We start from the raw sequence: 11,120 nt of genomic DNA on the forward strand, positions 1-11,120 counted from the left end.
GATAGAATTACTACCGGAAAAGAGGCCAATCAAGACGAGGCACGGGGACGTCGAAGAGGGAGGGGAACAGAAACGATGCGCCGTTCAAACTTGATAATCTCATTTAATTGCAGTTCTTATCAACAATTCGACTTTCGGCACGAAATTAATCTGAGATGGCAAAAATAACATACAGTATCTATACCTGTTTTTCGAAAGTGAAGGTGATTGAACACATTCTCCAACAAGACATTGCAATAGCAAAAAGGAAACAAAACATAACTTAGGTCAAACTAGATCATACATAGAACATGCGACACTGACGTCGATTGATTGAAAGAAAAAACAAAACCAAAAACTTTCTGGCCAAAATACGGCGAGACTGTGTGCCTCACCCCAAGAGAGGCAGGAATTCAAAGAGGTCCTGCAAATTAATGCAGTGCTGAGGAGCAGAAACATAAGAATGTCCTTAACATAGCATGATTGAAAACATATACGGCTAGCAAGTTCCAATTAACGGGAAGAGAGCAAACGAGCATGCAGTTGCAGTCTTCAGAGCGTTGGTGATACGGTCTTTCCGTCAAATCCGCAGTCCTACGTTTGGGGTGCAGGCCCACGGCAAAACTTCCTGTGTCGGTGCTGCGATGACCGGAACTTGAACTTCTCGCCGCAGCTCTTACACGGGTAGCGCTTCTCCCCGGAATGCAGGGCCATGTGCTGCCTGAGGCTGTCCTTGGCTCGGAACTTCTTGGAGCACACCGCGCACTGGAACGGCTTTTCGCCGGTGTGGATGAACTGGTGCATCCGCAGGGTCCAATACTCCGCGAAGCTCTTGCCGCACTCGTCACACTGGAAGGGCCGTTTGGCGTTGTGCTGCCGCAAGTGACCTGCGAGGTCCCTGGGGCTGCCGAACCTTATGTCGCACTTGGAGCAGCGCAGATCTCTCTCCTCGTCCACCAAAGCCATCGTCATCTGCAGCCTGTTGGCCAGGGTGGTTCGGCTCCCCGGCGGTGACTTGGGGGATCGACGCCTCCCCCGTTTCGATGGCCCGGCGGTCTGATCGGGCATTGCCGGACTCAGGGACTGCACGCGCGATTTGGGACCAGGCTTCCTCCGAGGCGCTTCCACTGTAGAGGCCACGGCAGTCGAGGATGGTTGACGAGTGACCGACTCCCGGGCGTCCTGCTCCGGTGGTGACTTGGATTCAGTGAGGGCCGGGGGTTGCGATGGGACTGGAGCAGTAGAGTCCAAAGAGGGACCTCGGCGAGCTGGTGGCTTCGGAACATCTGGGAGAGTTGACGTAGAGATCTCTCGAGGGCTTCGCGAATTGGAAACGTCCCCAGAAGCAATGGAGTCGGGGCTGGACTGTAGTTCGCGGCGTGAAGACACAGCAGAGGCCCCGCACGGCAGCTGCCTTCGCAGGGGCTCCTCTTCTACGCTGCCAACCGACTCCGGCGGATTCGAGGCGGCCTGGGACGCAGCGATGGCCGTGTCCGGTGGGACGCTGCCGGCACTGCCGGAAAAAAAAAAATCACAATTAAGGCCGATGGTTGTAAATGGTTGAGACAGGGAAGGGAGCCACCCTCCCTTTCCGCAGGGCTACACAACAAACGTACTCGCACTGCAAGTCCAAGTGTGGGACAGGCACGCACTAGATAACGTGGGACAAACCGTGTCCCACGTTCGTAAGCGTGGGACAAATCCGTGTGCCACGCTTGCAAAGCGGAAAAGACTTGGAAAGACATAGGTGGTCTAACAAAAAATCGGCTCCTGAGAAAACCATCTATGGTCCGCCGGGGCTCTTGGAAAGCATCCTACCTCGCCCGGGCGCTGGGAGACTATCTACTCCTACACAAATCCTGTCAAGTTAAGAAAGTCTCCCTCCCCGTCCCAGCATGTTTTGCCTAACTTACAGGTGACTATCAAGGTGCCTCATCCCCCCCCTTTTTCTCTTTGTTTACGTGCCTGATTCTCTCAGTGCTAATCAGAAGGCACTGAAGTGAGTCCCCTCGCCCTATCTGCCCTCTGCATGCATTGTTAGTCCCACGCACTCTAAAAACCTTACAAAGCATTTTGAGCATACATATAACAAACTAAAATACTTTGTTATACAAGGAAATAGTTCGTAAATTACGAAGTATTTTCTTTGTGAGCTTATGTACGCTCAAAATACTTTGTTATACAAACTACTTTTCATTGAAAGGCCCAAAATAGTTTGTAAGGTTTTCTCAGTGTGAAGTGACAGTTTTTAGTTAGGCAAAATTTGAGCCAATCATATACTTAATTACGATATACCTTTCAGTGCATAAGCTTTGCACAAAATTGAGCATGCGTTTTGATGAGCACGAATTTTATGCTCATCGACGTACACTTTCGTGCTCAGTCGCATACTAAGTTTAGGGCGAAGCTTGTGCTCTGAAAAGTGCATCGTCAGTGTGAACCGAAAACTAAGCTGCCAAACTGTATTCCTTGCCTGGACGCTGACGCGACTCCTGTTCCCGGCAACGCCTGCTTCGTGGCTGATCCCGCGGCCGGAACGGCAGACCCTTGAGAACCAGACTTGGGGGCGGACTCCCCGGCAGGGCAGGCAGGTTTCGGCGTCGTCCTGGATGTAACGGCCAGGCGCGTAATTAGGGGGGGGGCGGGGGGGGCGACCGCCCCCCCCTTTGGCCCCCGAAGGGGGCCAAAAGTACTGCCCTTACTGGGTCCGATTGGCCCAAGAAATAGCAGTTAGTCAGGAATCGTCCCTTAGCCTGGCCCGAACAACTCGCATTTTGGACACACTTAGGCATTGGCTTCTAGCTCGCTTCGCTCGCTGGAGGTAACTTGCTTCTGAGTTCTCTCCGCTGGCAAATAAACCGGATTGAGGTACCTTATGACTGATATATGTAATGCCTTCTTAGATCCTTAACCATCTTAGGCCGGGAAGAAAATTTGGGTGCAACGTATTTTCAACCATTTGTTTGTCTGGCCAACAGAAAATATGTACCTGGAAATGTTTAAAATCTCCTGGAATCCTAGGACTAAGACCCCAAGTTATAATATTTCCCGCTCAACAAGGCTATAGCTTTTAGCTCGCTTCGCTCGCAACAGGGAGCCTCTTCTAAATTTCGGCTCCGTGGCAAGTGGAGGGAAGCAAGTGTGCCAGCCCTTCTAGACGAAAAAGTCTTCCCCATTGTAGGACTCGGAAACAACGTTTCAGACAGTTAAGCATTTATAGCTTTTGGCTCGCTTCGCTCGCTGAGAGCTATCTAATTCTAAATTTTCGCTATGAGTCCAAACAAATGTAGATTAAAGTGAATCCTCTTCCAACTTTGTAACAACCCCTCAATTTTCTGTAACGTTGTTTTGAATTTAGCCCCCCCTCCCCAAACCACGTCCCTAAAAAATTACCTATCAGACACAGGCTCCTTGAAGGTAGGCAACTTTTCGAACATTCGCCCCCCCCTTTCGACCCGCCTAATTACGCCCCTGGTAACGGCACTGGCGGCAGGAAACCAAAGCAATTAGACGCTAGCTTCGAGCGAAAATGAACCCGAGAAGGAAATTCTGATGTGAAATCTTTTTCATTGGCTTTAACACTCTTGCATAGAAAAGTGCTTCACCGTGCTGTGAATTACCTTGAGAGACGGGAGAGAAAGGCACCCTTCTCTCAAGGTATTCCTGGCTCAGCTGCCATATTTCAAAGCGTTCAAAGAAAAAGGCCAAGTACGCTAGTTGCGAAGAAAGAAGCTGGCATCATTGAGAAGTAGTGGTTTGACACGTTGCAAATAATTTTGTTTGCAAGATGCAGAACAATACTCCGCAATGCAAACAAAATAGTTCGCTAGAGAGTTTGAAATGCAATGCCGGTAAATACTTCGCAAGAATTTTCTGACTTGAGAGGTATTATGGGCTATTATGGTATTCATGGGATTAAAGAGGAGTGATAACTATGAAAAGTTAATCTATTGCACTCCATAAATATTGATGTGGAGCTTAATACCAGAAAAATTTCAGTGGGTCTGTACAATCTCATCAAAATCTGTCAGATCATCGACCACCCGTAACAAAAATTAACTCAAAACTTGAATTAGTAAAAAAAATCCACATGTCGAAATTTCTGTGCGACATTTTGATGTTCACTGTTCGTTACACTCTTTAAGACTAAGTTATTTAACTTCGAGAGGTGAATTACTCAGAGTTCTGGTGGACACATGAGTACATGAGAGAGTACACCTTAGAAAACTCATAAATTTCACATTTTAAAACGCTTAAAGCCTTTATTTGAAGTTTCAGAAATACCCAACACCAAATCTTACTTAATACTAGCAAATTAAGCTTAATTTTAACTTGTGAGTATACTGAGTACGGACCAACTTGTACACATGAGTACACAAGTGATTCACCCCTCGTTTAACTTTCGGTTAATTATACGAACATAACAAATCGTGAGTTAAGATAGGTCGCGGACGAGGCCAAACAACGTGATCAAAATTTGTACACCGTTATTCCAAATTCACGTTATTTCGAAGGTTATTTCAACGTTATTCCAACGTTAGTTCAAGGGAAATGTACACAAAAATTCAAGTAGTTTGCCCCTTGGTTGCGGATGCTTATGCCTGGCGTGACATCACATGCGAAACATCACTTACCTCGGCACTCGTAAGGCTCGGGGCTTCAGCACACTCCGCGTCGCTCCTGAGAACCGGGCTGGAACGGCAGAGCCTCGGGAAGCAGGCTTCAGGGCGGAACCATCGGCAGAGATGGCAGTGTTGAGTGTCGTTCTGGGAGCAACGGCACTGGCAGCGCTGGTGGCAGGGAACCAGAAGCGATTAAAAGGCAGGGTCAAAATCAAATAAAACACCTGGTGAAACTTGCAAGTAGGCCTCCGAAAAGTTCCCCAAATTAGAGGCTTTGTCCATTCGTCAAGCCAAATGAGACCTCAAATGAAATTCAACCAAAAATATTTTTCTTCGCTACGAAAGCTTGCATCACTTGCAGCATGCATGCAAGAACACTCTACCTGGAGCCAACCTCGCATGTTCACTACAACCTGGAGCATGCTTGTCAAGTGCACGCCAGGTGGCGTGTACCTGCAGTGCGTTAGCGAAAAATCTTCAGGAGTTCCACTGAGATTTTCATTTTAGTCGAAATAACTGCTGGTCGAGGGATTGCTCAAAGTCAAGATATCACATCTCGAGTCCTTTTCCAACCTACAGTACTTTTATTCCTCAACTTACCCCTATCCAAAATTACATAACAAAATTCCTATGGTTATGAGTCAACGTTGCTCAGGGAACTGCAGAGCACCCTGAAAACCTTACATACTATTTTAGGCCCTACAAAGAAAATACTTCGCAATTTACAAGTTAATTCTTCATAAAAGAAAGTAAATTAGATTGTACTATGTATGCTGAAAATACTTCATAAGGTTTTAAGCGTGAGGGTAAAAGGTTGACGCTCATAAATTTAGTCTACCTGAAGGATAACTGGTATTATCGTCAGCTTGACAGGCAAGTACTCGCTAATTTTGTAGCCTTTCTGAAAATCTTACGAACTATTTTGGGTCTAACAAAGGAAAGTAGCTTGTTACAACAAATTATTTTGAGCATGCATAAGCTTACAAAGAATATACTTTGCAATTTGCGAACTATTTCTTTGAATAACAAACTAAACAGTTTGCACCTTACATATCAAACGTTAAGTTTTAAGCGTGCATCCTGCCCCAGACTATGCAGCCTTAAAACCTTGCAAAGTAGTTAAAGCATATATATGAGGGAAGGTACTATCTAATTTACCTTGAGATATGAAGAACTAATTCCAAAATTAAGAAGTATCTTCTTTGTAGCCAAAATTTGCTCAAAATACTTTTAAATCGTGGGAAAGGCTTTGAGCCTGTGACAAAGGCGCATCAGTGGGTACAGGCCATGCATGTGAACTCTTAAATTACAGCATGCCTGCCAAGGTGACAGCGTCAACCATGAAATATCAACAATGCATGATCTTAAGTTTGCAGAGCGAATGACACGCGCTTAAAACCTTACGAAATTTTGAGCATACATTATACCAACTAAGAGATTTTGTTATACAAAGAAAAATTTCGTAATTTACGAAGTAGTAAGCATATGTATGCTGAAAATACTTTGTTATGCTTTGTAAGTGCTTTTCTTTGAAAGGCCTAAATTAGTTTGTGAGGTTTTCTCAGTGCACCTCCCACTTACCTGGGCTTAGTAGACGGCCTCTGCGCCGGCACCGGATCGCTGTCGTCGAAGCAGCCCTTGAAGACGTCCCCGTCAGAGGCCAGCAGGATGCGGTCGGCCCACGCCGACACACTAACGGGGTCCTGCGGGATGGACACATCCAGCGCGCACGCGTTGAACAGGTCCGGGATCATCAAGGCCACTGCTGCTGCGTCTTCGTCGTAGGACTTCGTTGGGTCAGTCAGTGGTGCAGCGGGAGCCGACAGTGGTGCAGCACTGGTGAAACAAAGGCATTTAAATCATGCCCTTTAAGGGCGTAAACGATTTACGCCCCTGGAGCGGCGTAAATCGTTAATGCCTTTTGGAAGGGCATTAAGATTTTGCTTAAATTTCCTAGACCATTTATACGCTCTTTCCGGGAGCATAAAACAACTTATGCCCTTTCAAGGGCGTAAAAGAGTATTTATGCCCTTTCAAGGGCGTAAAAGAGTATGCCCTTTCAAGGGCGTAAAAGAGTATTTATGCCCTTGTTTTACCAGTGAGGCTGTAGAGTAGCGCGGACGGACAGTGGTGCAGCAGGGGCAGGCTGTGGTGTAGCGCGGGCGGACAGTGGCGCAGCAGGCGCACGCAGTGGAGGAGCAGGGGCACGCAGGCACGCGAACTGAGAGGCCGCAGGGAGCCTGGGCACGACGGGCACACGGCGCAGACCAACTCCGGAGGCAGCAGGCCGACGGGAGCACTCTGAAAACACGGCGAGAAGCACGGTTTGACAAGAATGCACTCTCATCCGAGGAACGGGACATCAAGTTGAAACGAACGTGACAAAATGTCACGTTCGTTTGGGCATTGTGTCTCATTCGTTTGTGAATCAGCCAAAAATTAGCTTGTTCACATTCAAACGAATGTGACACAACGCTCAAACGAACGTGGCACAATGCTCAAACGTGATGTCACGTCTCTGGAACGAGAGTGTGTAGTCCCACATTCAACTAAGCTGAGAAAACGAACGCGAACATTACCGCACTCACTCTCATCCTTTGCAGGCATTTTGATAGGTGGCCACTGACGTTTGTGGACTGACAAGATTACGTTTGAAAGCAAGAAGCGACAAGTTACAAATCGTAACGTTATTTTTGGGAATGAATTTTGTCTGATAACTCTAATAATGAACCCTGAAATCAGTACGTTACAGCTGAAATAATCGGCACGAGTCTCGAACCCCCTTCTGATTTACAGTAATAATTCGTGAAAGCAAGGACAGAATGATTGTTTTGGTATTTAAGATAAATTTACTTCGTAAATTACTACGTAGTTTGCACAGCTTTTGCACAGAATTGTGCGTGCGCGTGAAACGCAAAACTCGGAAGCAACATTATTGTGAATGAAAATTTTTGTTATCACTTCATGACAATTTCAAGACTATTTTCCTTTCAGGGATGTTACCAAACCAGTTGATGAAAGGTGTGTCACGCCCATGCAAGAAGGACAGGAGCTTGTTAAAATTGGCATCAATCATTGATGAGACTGTCTTCATTTTCAAATGATGAAAATAATGTCAAAGAGTTTGTCACGAAGTGACAGCGAATTTTCACATGGAACGCACAGGTTCGTGCTTAGTTACGGATAAATTCGGGCAATTCGAAACGCATGCACAATTTTGTGCAAGCTTATAAACAAAAAAAAAAACTGCAAAGTGTAGATGACAGCTCCTACACTAAATGCATGGGCGTTGTCAACTATTTCATCATATGTTTTGAGGACGTCCTTGTAAGGAGAGTTAGCTTTCAAATTGTCATCAAACGACAATCAAAATTTTCACAGAGCAATGGAGTCGCTAAAGAAGCGAATTGGCGCATCACCGTTGGATTCGGAATGTCACGGTTGAAAAGCTTTAAGGAAAGTTGGTTGCAACTGAATGCGTGGCAGGATCAAGGGGTGAATCACAAGTGTACTCATTGTACTCACAAGTTTGAAAAGGGCGAAATTCACTAGTTTTTCGACCGATTTGGCGTTAAGTGCCGTTTAAAACGCTACCTAATGCCTTAAAATGTTTACAAATGTGAAATTTATGAGTAAATCAAGGTGTACTCACCCGTACTCATGGACTCATGTGTACACCAGAACGCCGAGTGATTCACCCCTCGGGCAGGATAGGTACTTACTTACCTCTTGGTGCGACTTTCCCGTCCTTCCGAAGGCCACATTTCTTGCACCTTTTCTTTTGGACTGCACCTGGGAACAAAGCAACACACCAGCATGAAAAATTATTGACCTGGACCAGGTTGACCAGCGTGGCACTGAGGAGTTGCCTTTATGCCCCCCTCATGTACTGTATAAAATAACATGCACATCCTCCAAACCTTGCTCAACTACGAAAGCTTCACTACTGTCACCATGCAGACATGCACACAAATAGAGGAAAGTGTGTGCAAATACATCACACCATCACAACACAGCAACGAAAATCACAAACTGCAACAGCTGTCAGCCGTGAAACAAAGTAAAGGATACATCATGGTCTGTAGATTTAAATGCAGCACTGCTCCTTCGAGGCATCATCATCATTGCTGTTTATAGTTCTCGGCAGACCCATGGCTTCCGAGTAAGCAGCCACGACGCATTCTCTACAACAAAAATAAACAAACAAATATCAGGCAATACAGTAGAAACATAACAGTTTCAGTGGAAATGTTGAATCGGTGACCATAAGGTGTTAGTGAAAAAACGTGAGCTGCGCTCGGGGTACACGGAGCGAACCTGCAAGCAGAGACCAAGTTTAAACTCTGGGAATAAGCAATGCTTAATGAGTGCTGGCGGAAACTAGTTTGCACTGCACGCGCTCTCATTTTTGGGACCAGATGATCGCACGTTGAAACGAATGCGACAGAATGTCACGTCCGTTTGAGCATTGTGTGACATTCGTATGTGAGACAGCTGATTTGTGGCTGATTCACATCAAAACGAACAAGACACAAGACTCAAAGGAAACTGACATTTCGTCACATTTGATTTAACGAGATGTGCACGAGCACTTTCTGTGCACTGTTTACTGAGGTACCACATGGCTCAGAGAAATTCCCTAGGCCCACAGTGATTATCCTAATACAGCGTCATACATATTAGAATAAGAATTTGGTCATGTTGGCTTGACTGTTTAACATTTTGACCAGTTCCAACGACAGTGAAATCCTGGATAAACGGCCGTAACACGTTGTGTAGAGAATGTGACGTCGCGTCGAACAGACGCGAAAAACTTCACATTCTAATGAATACAACGTCACATTCGTTGAATGACACTTGTCGGAAGAATAGAACAGTGGAACGACGATTGCACGTAACACATATGCGACACTATTGATTTGAAGATTAAAGACTCTTTAGATTTGGATTTGAGTCGCGCGCTGGATGTCGCTTTTCTCACGATTTGGACCCAACGAATGCGACTGGGGACCCGGAAATGAGACCCGACAACCAACCATTAGTGTCCCGGTGGCGCCATGAGAGATCGGAAGATCACACTAAACTCCTGCGTACTTTTAAGAGCATAAGCTCTGCACGAAATTGACCATGCGTTTCGATATGCACGAATTTCATAAACAACACCGCACACTTGCGTGCTTAATTACGGACAAATTCGTGCTTTTCAAAACGCATATTCAATTTTGAGCGAAGCCTACGCACGACAAAAGGAAACTAAGTAATTAAGTGTGTTAGAACACCACTGAATCCTGAAAAGAAGAAAAGAAATAAGCCTTAAGAGCAGCTTCTGCGCATGCGCACAGGGTCAAGACTGCGCATGCGTAGCAGCAGTTCATGAGGCTTACTGTAGTTCTCACTTCACAAGATCCAGTGAAGTCCCCTTCAGAAAACTAACCGAACGGCAGCAGTTTCCGGTTCCTGAAGCGCAAAAGTTCATGCGAGGTGTCCGAAACCATAATTACAAGGTCGGCGGAATCACTAGTAGGACCGGAAGTGAAGTCCAGGTTCCTATGAAGAGCGAGTTGGCCGTTCAAACACTGATGAAAACTGAGGACGCGTCAAGACTGTACGCACTCCTTGAAGCCTGCAACTTCACTTCAAGGCAGTAGGGTACTCAACTGAATCTTGTGACGGAAGAAGAAAATCAAAAGTAAACCCTACAAAGAGCTTCTGCGCATTCGCAGCAGGTGGTGGGGAAGGTCTGCGCATGCTCCAAAGCGGTACCTTAAAGATCTACTTTTGATCTTTTTGTTCCGTCACAAGATTCATTGAAGTGACCTTACCACAAGACGCACAAGTGTAGGTTCCTAAGTTTCCGAGGTTGATGGATGGGGAAATACAGACAAGGCTTGAACCCGAGCCTGAACCGGAAGCACCCAATTCCACGTGCTTCTTGGAATGCTATAGTTCGCTATCGTGTTGTAGAACTGGAATTACATGCAAATACTTGAATTGTTTGACATTGAGGCCGTTTTGACTCGAAATAGACCCTTTCCGTCGTCGCAAAAACTAGAACAAAAGAAACCGAAAGTCCAGGAACATCCTGGCTATTAGATGTGATCCGCACATGGTGACGTCCAGGAGCTTCCGGCCAAGGAAGCGGCTCCTTGCTTCCGGTTCAAACCATCGCTCCAATAGGGTACTGAGGAGGACAACCAGACCGGAAGTCAGCAATAGAACGGGAGAAACAAAAGAGCGTCGCGAGGCCGTGCTGAGCGGTGGTGGGGGCAGCATGCGTGCGCCGCCTTCACCCCCACTCCGTCGATTTCGACCCCCTCCACCGCTGAGCACAGCCGCGCGACGCTCTTTTGTTTCTTCCGTTCTGCCACTGACTTCCGGTCTAGGCTTCCTCCGAAGTGTCTTATGCTCTATAAGCGGCGATGGCTAGATTCACCGGAAGTTTACTGAAAACCGGCTCGGTCGCATTTGTTGGTTGAACCCGTCGACCCTTTCAGTCGTCGCCAGGTGAAGAACAAAAGT

At 46.4% G+C, this 11,120-nt stretch overlaps 1 protein-coding gene across 3 annotated transcripts; it reads right to left on the reverse strand.

The window, feature by feature from the left end:
• Nucleotides 1-83: 83 nt before the first annotated feature.
• On the reverse strand, nucleotides 84-10,111 carry LOC117639898 (putative zinc finger and SCAN domain-containing protein 5D). Of its 3 annotated transcripts, none has more exons than XM_034375867.1 (7): nucleotides 10,036-10,111; nucleotides 8,328-8,393; nucleotides 6,698-6,902; nucleotides 6,183-6,437; nucleotides 4,614-4,769; nucleotides 2,453-2,584; nucleotides 84-1,492 (listed from the first exon to the last, which is right to left on the reverse strand). In XM_034375867.1, exons 1-7 carry the CDS (start codon nucleotides 10,094-10,096, stop codon nucleotides 574-576), a joined length of 1,794 nt encoding a protein of 597 aa, XP_034231758.1. In that variant the 5' UTR covers nucleotides 10,097-10,111; the 3' UTR covers nucleotides 84-573. The 3 variants fall into 3 exon arrangements, with proteins under 3 accessions (XP_034231758.1, XP_034231759.1, XP_034231760.1); XM_034375868.1 differs by lacking the exon at nucleotides 10,036-10,111 and adding an exon at nucleotides 8,635-9,529; XM_034375869.1 differs by lacking the exon at nucleotides 2,453-2,584.
• Nucleotides 10,112-11,120: the final 1,009 nt, after the last annotated feature.

The sequence above is a fragment of the Thrips palmi genome, unplaced genomic scaffold (assembly GCF_012932325.1).
Source record: "Thrips palmi isolate BJ-2018 unplaced genomic scaffold, TpBJ-2018v1 HiC_scaffold_12, whole genome shotgun sequence".
In the NCBI taxonomy this organism is placed as follows: domain Eukaryota; kingdom Metazoa; phylum Arthropoda; class Insecta; order Thysanoptera; family Thripidae; genus Thrips; species Thrips palmi.

Bases quoted from the DNA above. Each gene is read 5' to 3' on its own strand.
- LOC117639898 (XM_034375867.1), bottom strand. From the start codon at position 10,096: ATGGTTTCGGACACCTCGCATGAACTTTTGCGCTTCAGGAACCGGAAA. The intron at 8,394-10,035 runs GTTAGTTTTCTG...CTTTGTTCCCAG, and splicing joins CCGGAAACTGCTGCCGTTCG to GTGCAGTCCAAAAGAAAAGG. The intron at 6,438-6,697 runs GTAAAACAAGGG...TTGTTTCACCAG, and splicing joins GCTACTCTACAGCCTCACTG to TGCTGCACCACTGTCGGCTC.